The sequence below is a fragment of the Miniopterus schreibersii genome, assembly GCF_964146895.1.
Source record: "Miniopterus schreibersii genome assembly, chromosome: 3".
NCBI lineage: Eukaryota > Metazoa > Chordata > Mammalia > Chiroptera > Miniopteridae > Miniopterus > Miniopterus schreibersii.
In genome coordinates, this window is record NC_138103.1 from 6,451,076 (window position 1) to 6,468,719 (window position 17,644).

General features: G+C 52.6%; 2 protein-coding genes across 5 annotated transcripts; both read right to left on the reverse strand.

Moving 5' to 3' along the window:
• Positions 1 to 46: 46 nt before the first annotated feature.
• Positions 47 to 11,454, reverse strand: KAT8 (lysine acetyltransferase 8). Of its 2 annotated transcripts, none has more exons than XR_013998435.1 (11): positions 9,125 to 9,395; positions 7,779 to 7,853; positions 7,525 to 7,700; positions 4,006 to 4,059; positions 3,756 to 3,920; positions 2,951 to 3,040; positions 1,270 to 1,410; positions 1,087 to 1,180; positions 836 to 986; positions 484 to 690; positions 47 to 223 (listed from the first exon to the last, which is right to left on the reverse strand). XR_013998435.1 is itself a non-coding variant. In XM_081132087.1 (11 exons), exons 1-11 carry the CDS (start codon positions 9,333 to 9,335, stop codon positions 159 to 161), a joined length of 1,377 nt encoding a protein of 458 aa, XP_080988213.1. In that variant the 5' UTR covers positions 9,336 to 11,454; the 3' UTR covers positions 47 to 158. The 2 variants fall into 2 exon arrangements, 1 of the variants encoding a protein (XP_080988213.1); XM_081132087.1 differs by having other exon boundaries at positions 484 to 638; positions 9,125 to 11,454.
• A 431-nt stretch (positions 11,455 to 11,885) lies between these two features.
• Positions 11,886 to 16,192, reverse strand: BCKDK (branched chain keto acid dehydrogenase kinase). Of its 3 annotated transcripts, none has more exons than XM_081132088.1 (12): positions 16,068 to 16,192; positions 15,107 to 15,477; positions 14,914 to 14,982; positions 14,717 to 14,827; positions 14,347 to 14,394; positions 14,147 to 14,266; positions 13,972 to 14,070; positions 13,705 to 13,778; positions 13,240 to 13,368; positions 13,058 to 13,147; positions 12,425 to 12,583; positions 11,886 to 12,331 (listed from the first exon to the last, which is right to left on the reverse strand). In XM_081132088.1, exons 2-12 carry the CDS (start codon positions 15,299 to 15,301, stop codon positions 12,187 to 12,189), a joined length of 1,239 nt encoding a protein of 412 aa, XP_080988214.1. In that variant the 5' UTR covers positions 15,302 to 15,477; positions 16,068 to 16,192; the 3' UTR covers positions 11,886 to 12,186. The 3 variants fall into 3 exon arrangements, with proteins under 3 accessions (XP_080988214.1, XP_080988215.1, XP_080988216.1); XM_081132089.1 differs by having other exon boundaries at positions 15,840 to 16,153; XM_081132090.1 differs by lacking the exon at positions 16,068 to 16,192 and adding an exon at positions 15,642 to 15,901.
• Positions 16,193 to 17,644: the final 1,452 nt, after the last annotated feature.

A 17,644-nucleotide genomic window follows, 5' to 3' on the forward strand; every position in this document is an offset into this window, starting at 1 on the left:
GCCATGAAGACCATCAGTTCTAGGCTTCTCCCTCCCACCTCTGAAGTCCAGAGCCACCGACAGAACTTGCTTTATTAAAAAAATGACGAAACAGACTGTACATATTTACAGGCTAGGGGGCAAGGAGGTGTGGGTCCAGCAGCAGGGCCACAGGCCACTCACTTCTTGGAGAGTTTGACTTGCTTGTGCTTGGGGGGTGCCCACTTAAGGCAAACAGAGTCCACTGTGGGGAGAACAGACATGAGAGAGACAGGGCTGGGCCTCTGGGCCGAAGCCAGGTTTCACCTTTAGGCAAGAATAAGGGCAGACTGAGTCCTGGGGAGGGGGCAGGGAAGCCCGGGCATGAGTAGCCTGCCCCAGGCTCCGGTCCTGGGAGCTGGTCAGACTGGTTTAGGATCATGTGACAGCAAAAGGAGACTGTGGCTCCCAGTAGTCCTTACACCTACCCCCTACCACATACACCCTAGGTAGCCCCCCACCTACCTGTTATGGGTGGTTTTTTATACTGAGCACTTTTGAGGTGTTCCTCTACCAGCTTGGGTGTGACACAGATGACATGCTGGCCTTTCCAGTACTTGACCATGTTGAGGGACTGTAGGGTGCTGATGATGTCATTCTGGGTGATGCTGGTCATCTGGCTGCAGAAAGGGATTGGAGCAGATGCTGGGAGAGTTCCCTTGGGGGGTCTGGCTGGGACAGCAAAAGGGGACAAGGAGACAGGATCACGGCCAATCTTAGGAGAATCTTTCCTTCTTGGAGAATTCCAGGAAGCCTCCCTCATGAGGTCTGTGATGGACAGCATGCCCAGGACAGGGTTGGGGTCCAGGGTCCTCACCTAAGGTCCTTGATGGAGAGCGTGCCACGGAAGTCTCGCAGAATCTCCAGCAGGACCCAAGACCAGTAGCTGCGGTAGCTGAGCTTGCCCAGGTCGGACAGTGGCTTCTCAGGGGAGCCTACAGTGCTCTCTAGCTTGGATAGCTCATAACCTGGCAGTGGGAGGAATGAGGGTCCTGAAAACCCAGCCCCACCCTGGTACTCTACCCCCACCACAGGTGCCCCTTTCTGGACAGAACAGGAGCCACTCACTGAAAGCAATGAGGAACTTCCCATAGCCACGGCGCTGGTAGGGAGGCAGGGTCAGGATGCAGGCCACATTGTTTCCATCTGGAGACTCCTTCTCCTGCAGGGGTGAGAGGTCAGGGTCTCTGAGGAAGCTCAGCCCCTACTTCAGTTCATACTCACTGCCCTCCCTCAACCTCGACCCAGTACCTTAGAGAAGTAGCCAACGATGTGGGCCCCCTGCCTGTCCACCTCAGTCAAAATGTAAAAGACGAAGGGCTCCACGTCGAAGTACAAGGTCTTGTGGTCCAGGAAGAGCTTGGCCAGCAGACACAGGTTCTGACAGTAGATCTGAGGGGCGGGGGAGGTGGAAGCAGACTCAGGAAGCAAGTACAATGAGCCCATTGAGGCCTGGGCAGGAGCTGCCACCCTGCTCTGCAAATACCAGGCTCCACAGACCAGCCGGTGCCAGGCCAGTGAGAAGTGCCTCCTCACCAGAACAGTAGCACAGGGTTTCCGTGTGGAAGTGTACCTGCGCAGTTCAAACCTGTGTTGTTCAAGGCTATGTCCCAGCACCTGGCACAAGGCTAAGCATGAAGCTGGGTGCTTGTTAAATACATACTTGATGAATGAATGGGCCTCAAACCTGACTCCGTAGCCTGAGCGGTCTGCCTGCTTGGCCATGCTCTCTGCTGAGCCTCGCCTGCTGCAGGCCTAGACACCACCTGGCCAGAGACCAACGTCAGGAGGAACAGTGGGACCTAAAGGTTGGCTTCATGGCACAGAATAAGGGTCCCTCTGGTGTACGACGCCTTTTATATCCACTCTCATTTGACCCAACAACTGTGTAAGCCCAGCATGGCTAGTCCCATTTACTTAAAACTGAGGCTCTGGGAGGGGAAGTGCTTGCCTGAGACCTCAAAGCTGGCAGAGGGTAGAGCCAGCAAGAATACCCATGCCTCCTGTTAGAGCCCTTTCTGCCACTCTCCCCATTGGTGCTCAAGAAGGCAGAGCAGTGGGCAAAGGCCGGGCTCAGAGTGAATCTTCCTTCCCCAAGCTAATTATCACAGGCTGACTGAGCGGCGACAGGTCACCAGTAATAACGAAGGCCCATTACTGAGCACCTACGTGGTCCAGGTACCATGCTAAGTATGTAAGTATGAGACACTGCTATCTCAGTTATTCCAACAACCCCATGAGGTAAATATTATCATGACTCCTGTCTTATAGATGAGGAAACAGGAACAACGTTAAGTAACTTGTCTAAGGTCAGCTAGGAAGTGACGGGTCATTTGAAGCCCAGAGCCACTCAGAAGCCTGTCTTCTTCGTCTTACACTCTAACTGCCGTTCCACAGGAAATGGCAACATCTGCTGAGACCTTCCCAGACTGACAGGGCAAAGGCCAGGTTCTCAACAACGGTGAAGCAGATCCCAGCCCCACCTGGCCCCATTAAAGTCCTTTTGCCAAGAACAAGGAACTCAGCCAGCAGAGCCACAGAGCTCTCAGACAGGAGACCTTACACAAGGCAGCTCCCTCCCAAGGAAAAACAAACACCTTTTCTTCAGGCAGGAAGAGAAAGCCCTTCTAGAAACAGCCTCAGGCATGACAATCTCCACTCTGGGTTCCAGAACTGCCCGAACCTAAACTACCCCGAACCTAAACTACCCCATCAGGAGAAAAGTCCTCAGGGAAAGAAAAACCAGTTCCCAGGCTGGCACCACAGGCCCACATGTTTACCACGCATCAGCCACAGGGCAAGTGCCAGGCTGAGCGTGATCCTGCAGGCCTCTTCCTGGCAGGGCTGCTTACCCTGATGACAGTGAAGACTGTCCAGAGATGCCAGTGCTCCCCCACCTCCCCACATCCACCACCTTGGCCACCCAGCTCACCTTGTGGTCTTTGCCATCCACCTCATACACAGAGATGTTGCTCTTGCGGTAGATCTCCTTTCCTGGGGGCTGCCGCCACTGACACTGACCCTGGGGTGGGGATGGGGAGATAGACGCCTGAGATCCCAAGGTTCTCTGCCAGGTGCCCGCCATCCTGCCCTGTGTGCCTTGCAGCAAATCTCTGCTCCTCTGTTTCCCTCTATATAGATCCTGGGCTCAACACTTTACCCACATCAAGTAATCCTTCCAACCACCTGACAAGACAGCCTATTTTACAGATGATGAAACCAAGGCCCACAGAGGCTAGGTAGCTGGCTCGAGCATCACACAGCTGGATGGCTTGAGTCCATGTCAGCCTGGCTCCAGAGGACTCTGGAGGGCTCTGATCCGTGGCACTGGTGTTTCCCAAATTGCATGCATTTGCCTCAGGTTCCTCCCTTTGAGAAACACGCTGCTTGCTGCATGAAAGATGAGATGCCCCACCCTGGCAGCTCCTGTGCACCAGTGCCTCCCATCTGTCCACACCTTCCAGTCCCATCACTTGCTTCTGCTTTTGCACTGAAGAACCTGGCACTGGGTTGGCTTTGATACATATGTGGTGAAGGGCAAGGAATCTGAGGAAGGGGTAAGGGCAGGGATTACTGTCCCCATTCCACAGAAGAGGAAACTGAGGTCTGGGGAGGGGCAAGTAGGCCTAAGTCACTCCAGCAAAGATGGAACCAGGCAGGAATCCTTTGAACCTGTCTCTGTCTCCAGTGCCACAGTGACAGCGCCCTCAGCGGGCTGGCCTGCCTGGTGGCCTCACCAGGTGGAAGCGGTAGCTCTTCTCGTATTTCATGTATTTGAGGCAGTACTCGCAGAGCCAGAGCTTGGGCTGTTTCCCATAGTCTTCAGGGAATGGTGAGAAATACCAGGCATCAATTTCGTAGTTCCCGATGTGGATTTTGTCCACATACTTCACCTTGGTGATCTGTGGAGGGAAGTGGATGGCTCAGTAGAGCAAAGAAAGCAGGGGGGAGGAGGAGCCCACAGTCAGGACCCCTGCCCCTGCTTACCGCCTCATGTTCTTTCTCCAAGGCTGCAGTTGTGGGGTCCATCTCTGCATAGGTCTGGGCAAGGAAAGAGCAGTGGACAGAGATGAGAAGTGGTGGTCAGGCTGTCCCTCTCCTATCCCAGCGCCCACCGTGCTTCCCTCCTGTCTTCCAGACCTCACATCCGGAATGACAATAACCACATAAATAGCTCACTTGTTTTACCTGGTTCTGAAGCTGCCTTGTCCAAGCTCCTCTCCCGCCTGCCCACCCATGTATCCCAGATGTCCGTGATGCCCAAGTTTGGGCCTTTTGCCAGATGAACAGGACTAGGATCAGGAAGCCTGGTTATAGTTCTTGGGCTGGTAAGAGCTTCAGCTTCACAATGAAATCAATCCAGCTCAGCCAGAGTTGTGAGACAGATGAAATAATGGATCCAGTGTGCCTGGACCTCTTTCCTGAACACCTGAGGAGATGCCTGCCCATGGGACTGCTCCCAGAGGTTCCTCCCACAGGCATATCAGACTTGAAATGTCCAGAAGGGAACTCATTCTTTCTTCCATGCAAACCTGTTCCTCCTCTTGGATTCCCCATCTCACTGGGAGCACCACCCTCAGTCCAAATGCCTGAGACCAATAATGAGCCTGTCTTAAGACTCCTGTCTCGGCCTGGCATTCAATTAACAGCCAAGTCCTGTCAACTCTACTCCTTGAAATCTCTGGAATCAGTTCCTCTCTGATATTCTCCTCTCCGTCCTACTCCAAATAGCCACTGCCACCATCCTAGGTCTGGACAACTAACTAGGTTTCCTTAGATTCCCAGCCTCCAGTCTCAGCCCCCCTGCAAATCTACACTATCATCCCTTCTTTTTCCAGCCTTTGTGCCTTTGCACATAAAGTTCCTTCCACCAGGAATGCCCTTCCTTATGCTATTACTGCCAGAAAATGCTTACTCAGTCTAGCAGAGGGTGAACCGGGTGACCGCGTGATAAGGCAGAGCTCTGTGAACTATCGCATGTAATTGTTTTTGTTCTGTTCTTTCCTGTCCCTCGAGGCCCAGCATCCTCTCCATCCCCTCCAGGAGGCTGGACCAGATTCTCCCAGTGCAGAATTTACCCTGTCCTTCCCAAGTCAGGAACACAGGAATCAACAACAGTAACCTCTAACTGCCCCACTTGGCTTCCCTATTTTCCACATTCTTAGAAAGCAGGGACTGAGTCAGGTCACACTCACAGCACATCCTGTTCCTAGGCCCAGCTCTGTAGGAGGAACCAAGTATAGCCTGACAATGGAGTGGGGACCCAAGAAGGCCTGTAACCTATACTAGAGCAGACAGCAGCCTTGCCCTGAGAGGTGAGAAGGGAGAAAGGAGCCAACGTTTTACTCAGAAGCCCCTTCCACAACGCACTTTGTCTGTATGGACTCATATATACAGCACTCACTTCTATTTTACAGAGCAGTAACCAGGCAGGGAGAAGTGAGGTCACTTGCCCTTGGGGATGAGCCAGCTGCCATTACTCCCAGTGCCAAGCACTCCACAGGCATTATTTCATTTAGTCCTCACAATAAGCCTGAGACAAGACTGCTCATTATCTGCACTGCACAAAAGAGGAAACTGAGGCACAAGGAGGTGAGGTCACTTGCCCATCACAGAAAAGGTACTGCTCAGGACAGGTGGGCATAGGCCCCTGGTCTGTCCAACTCCAGAGTCTAACCCCCACAAAGATGAAGGAAGATTTTCCTCCCCACATGCCTCCTTCAAATGCATCTCCCAGCTTTCCAACGCACAATCCTCTTCTGCAAATGCATTAAAGAACTACAAAAACACTACTTTTCTTAAATGCTGCAATTTATTTAGAATTAAACATTAATTAGGTTCCAAAGAATCTTGCTGCCTGTCAACTTGATTATCCATTCTTTGATTTTATCTCCACTGACCCACTGTCATCCACCTGGCCGACTGCCAGTGAAGAGGTACATCTCTGAGACTTAATTGGCCAGTGCAAATTGGTTGAGGATCTTAAAGAACCTTAGACCTGTGCTGTCCAATAGTGTAGCCACTAGCCACATGTGGCTACTTAAGTTTAAATACATTAAATAAAATTTAATTCTTAGTAAACACATCTCAAGTTCTCAATAGCCACATGTGGCTAGTGGCTACTCTATTGGACAGTACAGATAGAAAGCATTTCCATTTATCACAGGAATTTCAATTGGACAGCGCTGCCTTAGGCCTTGAAGGGTCATTTTAGTTCAGGGTATTTCAATTGCTTTTTATCACAAAACCATAATAGAAAGTGCAGTTAACACTATAAGTAAGTTGATGTTTATGCATATATATACATGTAATTGTATGTGAAATAAATGCTCAAAATAATACTTACCTTAAATAAAGTGCAATATACTCTGTTATTTTTCTGTTTTATCCTATTTTCTTCCATTTAAAAATTTAAATGCTGGTCACAACCCACTGGTAATCTACTAACAGCTATGTCCCACAGTTAGCAAAACATTGCTGCAAAGCACACGAGCACTTTAGAAGAAATCACATTAGTCGAAACTAATGAATGTCTGTGTGTCCCAAGAGCTCAATAAATCCAGTTCTCTTGCATTCCCCATTTTACAAATCAAGAAACTAAGGCTCAGAGGGGGAGAAAAGTAACCTCGCAGAGGCAGGCTGGCTTGATGAAAAGAACCTGGGTTTTGGAAACAAGTGGACTGAGTTTCTAGAATGTGTCAAAGTCACAGTTAAGGATTTGTGCCCTGAAGGTGGACAATGGCAAATCTAATTCATGACGGGGTTCCTAAATCTATCTGTACCTCCCTTATAAGCTGGTGATAATCATGCTTACCTCAGGGGGTTGTTGTGAAACTTCAATGAGATCATATATTCAAACACTTAGCCTAAAACTTTAGGTCACAAGCCAATAAATGTTTGCCATTATTAATTCCAGACTCACCTTTTACTAGCTGTGTGACCTTAAGTATGTTACCTAACCTCTCTGAGCCTATTTCCTCATATACAAAAAATATATACAGGATGGGGCAAAAGTAAAGTTTACATTTGTATTATTTTCCATACAAACAACTGCAAACCTACCTTTGCCCCACCCTGTGTGTGTGTATCCCTGTGGTGCTGAACTGCTAAAGAAGATTTGATGAGTTTATACACATACAGTACTCAGCATGATTCTGGGCAGTAGTAAATGCCCAATATCATTCATTCTCTTCCTTCCCTTTGGACTTCAAGTTGGTTTGTCTAAGGTGGCACAACAGGAGACAGAAGAGACTATCAGTGCAGGAGGCCTGAGTTCCAGTCCCAGCTGTGCCATTTGCTACCTATGAGACTGTAGCCAAGCCCTTGCCCTCTCTGAACCTGTTTTCTCATTTGGTAAGAGTAAATGAGAAGAGGTAGGTAAATGCTCTGACACACTGTAGAAGCTTAAGAAATGGGAGCTGTTGTGGTTCTGGCACTGGGACCCAAAGGAGTTGGCAGAGGCAGCTGAGCCTCCAGGGGCCCTGGGGAAGGGGAGAGAGCCCGGACCTTCTGCACATGGTTGATTTCATCATGCTTGCGCTTTTGGTTGCGAGTGATCTTGCGCTCAGGCTGCTCAGCCAGCTCGCTCAGGTACTTCTCTGAGTTCTTCTGGACGGCATCCTTCACTGTCTTGGTCAGCGCCAGCCGGTTCTTGTCTACCCATTCGTCTAGTCGCCGGTTAACTGTGAGGATGCACCATGAGAGTGCTGCCCTTCCACCCCTCTCCCCCCACCCCGGCCCAAATACCCCAAGTCACTCACAGCCCACATAGTGTACATAGAATTCCTCTCGGCCCTCCTGATCATTCACTCGAGACTGGATCACTTCAGCAGAATCTGCAGAGGAAAAAAGCTAGTATCATTAGGAAGGCAGAGCTGGAACACTGAGCTGTTTCCAGATTGCAGATGGAAGCTAACCTCACCTGTCCACATCTGCCATTCAATTCAATCACTGCCTGTGAGGTACTGTTATTCTTACTTTGCCCTCGAGAAAACTGAGGCTTACCCAGGCTTACAGATTTGAAAAGTGGTAAGAGCTAATACTTAACTGAGCTTAAGCCTGACTCCAAATTCAATGCTTGGTTTACAATATTCAGTTATTTGTTCAGAGGTCATGAAGGCTGGCTCTAGAGTCACACAGTCTGGGTTTATATGTAACTCCAGCTCCCCACTTCTTAGCTATTTTAACTGAGCAAGTTATTTTGACTTTCTGAGCCTCAGTTTCTTCATCTGTAAAACAGAGATAATAGTGCCCACCTCAGAGAGTGAGTTAATGCTTCTAAAACTTTTAGTATAGTGACTGACAACTAGCAGACCATTCAGTAAGTGAGGAAGGCAACCACCGCGTGGCTGGCCCTATGCTTTGTTGTTGCTGCATGCAGAGGACAGGGCAATGAATCACAAGCAATCCTGCCCTCCAGAAGTTCCCACTTTGATGCGGAGGGCAGAGACAGAAAATGACAACAATGTTACATATGCCATGGCTGAGGTATGAAGGTGCAAAGCACACACACAAGAGAATGACTCACTTTGCCTAAAGGGAATCAGAAATAGCATCACAGAGGGATGGGGTGTTAAAAGGATGAGTTAGGAGCTAGGCAGGTGTGCAAGGAGAAAGGGCGGGCATTCCAAGCAGAGGGCAGAGGCAGCAAAAGGTCTTCAAGGAGTATAGCGTGGTCTGGTAATGACCTTTAATAGGGGTGGCGAGAAACCAGAGAGGACACGACGATGAATGCCATTCCGCGGAATTAGGAAGGAAGGGGAGGGGAGGGGAGGGTCGTTTTTGAGTTCTGGGAGGTCCTCTCTGCCGGTAGCTGAAGGGGGCAGGTGTAGGGGGAAGTCGCAGAGACAGGAGACCAGTGAGGAAGCACGGTTAACAAGGAAAGGGAATGAGGCCTCAGGCTGGCAGAGTGGGCTGGGAGCTCGACACACACAAGAATTTGGAGATTGCCTGACTGGTGGCATTTGTGGGATGGCCCGAAACTCCGCGTTCTTTCCCAAGCCCCGCCCCCCACTGCTCACAGCCGGTCTCAGAACCGGCCGGCCCCGGCCCCGGCCCCCGCCCCGGCCTGCAAACACCGCCCCCTGGCCCTGGACTCCGCCCTCACGCCAGGTGCTATCCGGCCGCCGGCACAGGTAAGTCTCTCCGATCTCCACGGTGACTTCCGGCTCGCCGCGCGCCGGGGTCGGCGGAGAGATGCGACCCGGGGACGGGGCGGCCCCCTCAACCGCCGCATTCTCCCCGGGCCCGGGCTCGCCCTCCCCCGCGACCCCTGAAGTCGCCGCCGCCACCGCAGCGGCTGCTCCCTGGGCCGCCATCGCTGTAGTGGAAATGACGCCAGATCCCGGCGCCGCGCTGTGCTTTTGGCTCCGGGTCAGCGCCGCGTGGCGGAGGCTGCCGGCCCGGGGGCGGAGTCTGTGACGTGGCAGGAGCTCATTGGTTAGTGTGGCAGCCTCCGCGGCGCCGGACGAGCTCGCCGTTTACTGTGCCAGTTGCCCTGGAGTTTCTCTTTCCGGATGGAGGTATGGCTGCGCCCTAGAGCTCAAGAGAGGACTTTCCTGATGTGATGATTCAGCTCGATCTTTTTAAAGGCCTTGGTGCCTGGGGAAGCCAAGACGTGCCAATTCGCAGGGGCGCTGTTCCCAGTTTAACCGGGCGGAGCCAGAGCAGCCTCCCTGGCTGCGCGATACTAAGGCTGTGGGCCTGGAATTAACAGCCACCTGCACTGCCGCTTCCGCCAGCCTTATACTGGTCACCCCTTTTTTAAATGTTGAAGAAACCACCTTCCTTGTTCAGGATGGTTAAAGGATACAGGGTGGGGGAAGCTGAAGAGTGCCCAGGGACAGCCAGTAAATCACTCACAGAATCAAGCCTTTGTAAAGAATGGACCAGACCCCCAAACCAGACGTCTTCTGAACAGAAACTAGCCAGAGGCAGTGGACATAACGGAGAGCCTTCGGGCTTAGCGAGTGAGGAATCCTGGGTATGACCCTACTCTGGGGTAAGTTGTACAAGTGTGTCCATTCTCAGAGCTTTAGTAAGGGTTAAACTATGTGTAACTGTGTAAGCCATATAACTAAAAGGTTAAACCATGTATTCATCTACCTCTTATGTATATAAAGCAAGTGCACTGCACAGTTCCAGATAGGGTAGGTGCTCAATAAACATTCCTTTTCGCCACTCTCCTGATCGATTTATAATTTGGCTATTAGACTTCGAAACAATTCTAAGAGTGGTGAAATGCTCAGGGCCTGAGAGTGGGACTCAGAGTTTACAGATCAATAAATAGCTGAGTTAGGTCTTTGTGGGGGTTGGTGTGTAAATGCTGGTAACTTGGCTTTTGGGAAACGGAGTTTGGGGGAGGGGCAATGAATGCCAGGTGTCTGGCAGCATAAAAAGAAAAAACCCAGAGGGAATAAATAGGAAATAAAAAATTAAAATTGTAATGTCTTCTCCCACTCTCCAACCCACTCCCCCATCTTCAAGATTGTTAATTCTATCTACCCAGGGTTCTGGTGCCTCACTTTTGACTTCACCTGACATCTTCAATTAGGAGTGCTGTCCCTTCTAGATAAGGATTACCCTTGGCTTTGTTAATCCCTGATCAGGGTCATTTCACCAACCTCCTATTCTCCCTCCTATCCACCAGCCACCAGTGGTTCTTCTAATGTGCAAATCTGACTTTTCTCCGAAAACTATATAGATGTTTCACCCAGATCCCCTGGAATCTTTTTGTTGCTTCTGTGTGCCAAATTACATTCTATGTGCTTTCAAAATGTAGCACCAGAGGTTTTATTTGGCATACTGCCTTTCTGGCTAAGAGGTGTTTTGCCTGAAATAACTGAAAACTATTTCAAGTACCTCCCAACAGACATTAACCAGTGTCTGTGAAGCTTAGCTCTCTTGCCTCCAACTCTGTGGCAGAACTAACTGGCTCTGGACTTTTGCCTGAGATCACATCCTTGCCTGGCCTTCTGCCCTTCCCTTTCATGCTTCCCCTACTCCCTTCTGGGAGCATTTTCTCAACAAATCACTTGGATGCAAATCTCCCTCTCAGCATCTGCTTCTAGGGAACCCAACTTGATATGATACACACTTTCCTAGCTTAAAATGCACCTGTGGATCCCTGCTGCCTCCAGGATAAAGCTCCTGCTTCTTAGCGGGACAGTCAAGGCCCTGAACCCTGACTGCTTCTGCCCGCCTCTCCAGCCTCACTCCCTGCACTGCAGCCAGCAGATTTTCAGCCTGGCAAGTCACTAGTTTCCTGTCCCCCCCTCAATCCCCCACCTCCATCAGCAATCCCACCAAGCAGGCTCTGGGACTTTCTCCTTCCCTGGTAAGATGGGCAGGGGGGGACTCACCTGCCCTATGGAGCCCTTTCCTTTCGCCCTCCCTGCCAGGGTCCTACTGTCCTCTAGGGCTTGCCAGGGCACAATCGTGTGTTCCTTTCCTTGGCAGCAACAGGCACAGGTGGTAGGCAGTATTTTTAACCTTACATGGGCTCAGGAATCAGGTGGCTCAGGAAGTTGCCCAGTCGGGTGACCTTCGCCTCCAGAACCTGTGGCTGCCAGGAAGGCAAGAGTCAGAACTGAGGCCTGAAGCTGGGCCAAACTGGGCCTTCAACATTGTCTGGGAAGTAGAAACGTTTGTTAAATGAAATGAAAGATCTTTGCATAAACTGCCAGAGTCACCCCCACTCCCACCAAACCAAATGTGCAAGAGACTTGGAGCAAATTCTATTGCTGGTCTGCCAGTCTGTCAGGACAGTTAGGAGACTGGACATGAACTAGTTGAACCCAAGGGCCCAGGGAACCTGAATGGGGTCAGAAACAAAAGCTCACCTGCCCTCCCCACACGGGGCCCAAGAGGGCATTCAAAATGTGAACTTTAATAACAGCAGGTCAAAATGGGATTCCCCAGGAACAAGAATGATGAAGCTGATGCTGGAGGCCTCAAGGGTCCCCACTTCCTTCCCTCCAAGACCGGAGGTGGGGAAGCAGTGGACCCTGTTGAGGGGGGCACCCAGCTCCATGTAAGTCCATCTGTTAGGGGTCGTAAGACCCAAGATGCAGCAGCATGTGGAGCAGAGTGGCACCCTGTCTGGCCCAGAAGGTCCTGGCAAGGTGTGTGGCCCGGGCTGATCAGGCAAGCAGGCCAAGGGCTGTGGGGTCAGATGCGGAAGCTTTCCTCCCGGCCATCGATGTGACGGAGCCGAAGATAGACATCCGTGCCAATGCCCTGCAGGGACTGCAGCTGAAGGGAACCACCAAGGTACTCCGCGTAGGCCCGTGATGTGGGCAGCCCGAAGCCAAAGCTGGGGGTGGGGGTAGGGGATAGGACAGGGGCTTCAGAGGCTTGAGTCTCCTGGGTCCCCACACCCCTCCATAATGGCCAGGTGGGGCCTCACCCATGCATAGGTCCTGACTGGCCACTACTGTGCATGTCCAGGTGGCCGAAGAGTGGGTTGATCCGGGGGTCCTGGGTGCTGGACTCAGCTGTAGTGAAGTGGTAGTCCATAACCCGATCCAGGTCTTTGTGAGCAATTCCCCCGCCCCGATCTGAAATCCTGATAGGATGTCAATAATATGAGCTTGGCTCAGCGTGGTGGGGGGGTATCACTACCTCCCAGGCAGACAGTGCCATCCTGTCCCTTCTACCCAAAGGTGGAATGTGGTCCACCTAAAGCCTTGTACCTTGTTTTTTATAAGCTACATTTCTCTATCCTCACCTCTGCCTGGGCCACTGACTGCTTATACCTTCTCACAAGATTTGACATTCTCAGCTCAGCATCATAGACTGGTTTACTTCTGACTCTTTCCTCATTCTAGGCCCCTCAGTTGCCAACGAGGACAGTGCCCTGGGGCCTGCACCTGGCCCAATTCATTCTTATCCAGATCATGGCAATCTCAGGACCAGAGAGTATGTCTGATCAGGGACCAAGTCTCAGAGTGGGGCAGGTACTGGCTTGAGGTCATACAGCAAGACAAAAACAGTGCCTGGAACAGTGTCCACCCCAACCCAACTCCAACTCAGGGCAAACCTGATGACGAGATCAATATCGTTGTTGGCGATAGTGATAACCACATCTGGGACGTTATAAGGCGTGTCTAGGTGACTCTCCATTGTGGCTCTATATAGGGGGAAAGACCAGTAGTGGGTGGTGGTATCCCAGCCTCACCCTAGTCCCTATCTGTCCTCTTTCAACATACCCAGCCAGCCCACCTCATGGCATTCTTGAGCAGCTCCGGCAGGATGTAGTCCAGTGGCATAGGGATGAAGGGGAATCGAGCAGCCACATGTCCATTGATGCGGACACGGGGGGCATTGCCGTACTTGTGCTCACACAGGCGTCTGTGGGTAGGAGCAAGGGTTCAGACCTACACCAGTGGTTCTCAACTGGAGGCACTTCTTCTGTGCCCCTCCCCCCAGGGAAATTTTGCAATTTCTAAAGACATTTTTGCTTGTCACAACTGGGAAGTAATACTGACATAAAGTGAGTAGAGGCCAGAGATCCTTCTAAACATCCTAACAAGCATAGGACAGCCCTTCACAAAACAATTATCTGACCCAAAATGTTAATAGTGCCACAGTGGAGAAACCCTGTCCTAGACCATGCCCCAGGCAAGGGCTCAGATCCAAGCCTTCCCGGCCCAAAGGCATCCACCCCCTTAGCTGTTCTGGCCTTACCTGGCAAAATCCACCCACTTTTCAATAATCTTCTTTGGCGAGAGGCGAGTGCAGATGATGCCGACAAAGTCAGGCTGTCAGGAGAAAGAAGGTCCGGACTAGGCAGCCCTCCACCCGCAGCCACCAAATGCTTGCAACTTCTGGACTGCTGAAGTGGTCCCAAGCCCCTTCCCAGGCCCTTGGCCCAGGTCCCCAGTCCAAAGGGACCCCTGGCTCAGTCTGCCTCACTTGACATTCCCAGGGGGGTCTCAGGTCCCAGGGTCCCACCTTGTCCTCATGCAGTGCCAGATGATGTGTAGCCAACATGCGGATCCCAAGCCTTGAAGTCAGGGTCTTGTCCAAGAAGTAGCGAACAAGCTTCTCATCCTGTAAACAGTGGGGCCTCAGTAACGCTCTGCCCTTCCGAGGCCCCCCAACAGGCCACCAGTGCGCTGCCCCTGACCTCTATGTGCTTCCGGCTCTCACGTAGGCCCTCAGCTAAGAGGGTCACCACATCTTTGTGGTCGTCCAGCAGCTGACGCACCAGCTGGCAGTATTGGGCTTCCTCCGTCCGGTCCTTGATCTGCAGGCCACAGAGTGATGAGTATGGATGGTCCAGCCCTGACCTCTCAACCCCTCACCCTGCCCTGGCCCAGCCCTCACCGGAGGGAAGTCTGTCAGCTTCTGGAAGGCACGGATGTACAGCTCGTGCTGCAAGGAAGAGGCAGTGTCAGAATTCACAGGGATGCTCTGGGCACTGGGTAGAAAACAACTACCTATGCCTACCCTAGGGGACTGCCATCACCCCAATTCACTAGGTTCAAACCCCCATCATGGCCTTTCAAGTCTCCAATGAATATGCAGCCTTGGCTTCTGAAGGCTTGGGTTTGAGTCCTCTATGACCCTGAAACCTTTTGGCTGGCAAATCTCTGCCACTCTGGTCCCATTTCCTCATTTGTCCCTTGGTGGTGGGCACACTGACCTAAGGCTCCCCTCTACTAGGGAAACCCATGCCCCCTCGAGGCCACCTTACCACGTGCAGTATGGTGGGGTTGCAGCCAATGATGAAAGGCAGGCTTCGGAAGCCCTTGATTCGGTGAGCGATCCTCACCGGCAACTCTTGCTGCAAGTACCGCCCACTTTTCTAGAAAAAATGAAGGGAAGGGCTGGGGCCTGAGTGGCTGGACCAGAGCACCAGGAACCAAGAGAAAAACGGGGCAGGAATCTTACCAGAAGGTGGCTGCCATCCTGAGAGCGGCCTGAATAGAGCATCATGGTCGGAGTGAGGCGCACTGAGGGCTGCAGAGGCAGATGGGGCTTGAGCACTGGATCTCCAACACTTTGCCCCGCCACCTTTGCTCCGCCCCTTCCCTGGACACCCACTCCAGCTGGGGACCCAGACCTTGCTGCCCCAGCTGCGCACCTTCTCTGCTGCCACGTCAATGGCGGACTGGTTGTAAAAGGAGGTGACAGTCTTGGAGCGCTCCCTCGCCATCTCCACGTGGTGAGTATCGGTGGCGGAGGTGGAGAGGGCCCGGAGCAAGAGTGCAGGCCCCAGGAAGGGCCGGAGTGGAGGCCCCACCCGGGGGCCACTTCCCAGCACCGACGCCAGCATCATCCTCCTGCTCCTCTGTCGGACTGGGCGGCCACTAGGGCTAAGGACCAGGTAGACGGAGGCGACCCCAAAACGGGGCAAGGGTGGTGTGGCTAGGCAGGCAAGGGCTCTTCTCTTGAGTCAGGGGCGAGGGCCGTAGGAGGATGCTGACCAGCTCAGCCCCGGGGAGCCGCTCTCATCTACCGGGGCGGGGGGAGGGGGAACCGTAAGGATCCAAATCCAGACGACCCGCACCATCTCCTCACTCAGGCGCTGGTATCCTCAGACCTAGGCAATCTCCCTAACCCTAACCCCAACCCCGTCAACCACCTCCCCAAACACAGGCAGGCCGAACCCGGACAACCTTGCTTTCCCGAGCGCCTATTCTTCACCCTGAGGCTCTATCTGGTGGTCTAGAGCGGAGGGGATCCTGGGACCCGTCCAGCTCAAAAGCCTCGCCCCGGCTCCTGGGCACCCTCGTTCAGGAGACGGGGCGACCCCTGCCCGGCGCCTCGACACCCGGCCCTCCTGCCCTAACCACTCCCCAGCTTGGCCTGCGTACGTGCGGCGCAGGGCACTGAGCGCCAGAAGCTGGCTGCGGCGAAGCGGCGACCCGGAGTCCCCGTCTGGGCTCCCCCTCCGCGAGACACTTGGTTCAGCCGCGTCCCCCACTCCGTATGGTAGATGCCAAGCCGCGTGCCGCGCGCTCCCGCGGTCCAGCACAAGGGCGCAGGTTGCGGGCATGCGCTGCGCAGCCTCGGCCGGCAGGGGCAACGGCTGTCCCACTTACCGCGGGGCCCCAGCCAGGGCCGGGGTCTGAACGGAACGGCCCAACTGTCGACGGGCCGGGCCGGCCGAGCTGCCCAAGCCCAAGCCTCTGTGACGCTGCGCGGACGGTGGGCACCCGGTGCCTCCTGGGAGTTGTAGTTTGGAGCGGAGTACTCGCAGCCCGGGCGCCCGCTGCTCCTGAGTCCCTGCTCCCGAACTCCCAAATGAGCTCCACGACTCCCTCCCCAGGGCTGCCCGATTTATCTGGTCTCCGTAGCCCTCTGTCTCCTAGTATATAAAATGGGCTCCCCGGGAGAGAAGCGGGAGAGGGTGAGAAGATTCTTAATCAGCTCACAGACAAACCCTACCTGGATTCCTTCCCTGAGGTCTGGCTTTCTCCTTTCAGCTCTTGATTCGTTCATCGGAAATCGGACTGCCTGGTTCAAACCCCAGCTCAGCCACTTACTATCTGGGGCAATTTACTTAAACCGCTCAATGCTTTAATTTCAGTGTTGGTAAAATGAGGGTGAGCAACCTTGGGGTTGTGTGGCTACGTGAATTTATATATGAAATTTGCCTGAAACTATGCCAGGAGTGGAATTAGCACTATGGAAGTGTTAGGTGTGATCATTTATTCATTCATTCCTGCAACTAACACTCACTGGGTGACTTTTCCGTGCCAGGAGAGGAGGTTGGGTGTTCAATCAAATAAAAAACCCTTCCCAAAACCCTTTCCTGTCTCGAAAACAGTTTCAGTGTCATCAGCTGTAATGAGGGCTGCACAGGAGGTTGTGGGAGTGCCAAATAGGGATGGGGACATTGGTACAGGTGCAGCGTAAGAAGGACTTGGCCAGGCACGGGGGCTGGAGTGGGAAGGGCGTGATGGCAAGATAGAGAATAGCCTGGATAACCTGAGAATATGGCTGCAGCCATGTGGAGACTGGGAAGAAGAGGAGCTGAGTGGGGTGTCCAGAGTCAGATCATGAGGGAAAACAGTCTGCATTTGTTCTGAGTGGTAAAAAGCCACTGAAACGTTTTAACTTGTCAGGTTTGCCCCTTAGAACCCTCTGGCTACAGCGATTGGGAAGGTAGGAATTGGTGAGACCAAAGGCAGAGAGACCGGTGAAAAGACACTTTTTCCAAGCAAGAGATGATGGGAGACTTTTCAGAGAATGTGTGTGTGTGTACTTGTACTGACTGGATTTTTTAATTTTTTTTTTTTTACCGTGGTTATGTATTTTATAAATATTTAAAAGTTTTTAAATGGGGAAAAAAAAATGAGTTAAGTGAAGCACGGGACATTTTTGGAGCCCAAAGGCTGTCTTGAACCTTAAGCGGTTAGGACCCTTCACTATGGTTGGCCTACCTGAGGAACTAAGGGAAGATCTGCAAAGACCACGAGGAAGGGGCTCCCCGAGTCTCTGGATTTCCTCATCGCTCCCCATCTCCCTCCACATACACATGATTCCCATCCTTTCTTTTCCAGGGTCCTGGCACTATCCTGGAGTAAAGCCAGGCGGCCACTCAGCTCTAGAGGCAGGCGCTGCTTGAGCCCCTAGCAGAAGGGAGCGGGGAGGGTGCTTGGAGCCGAGAGCACGC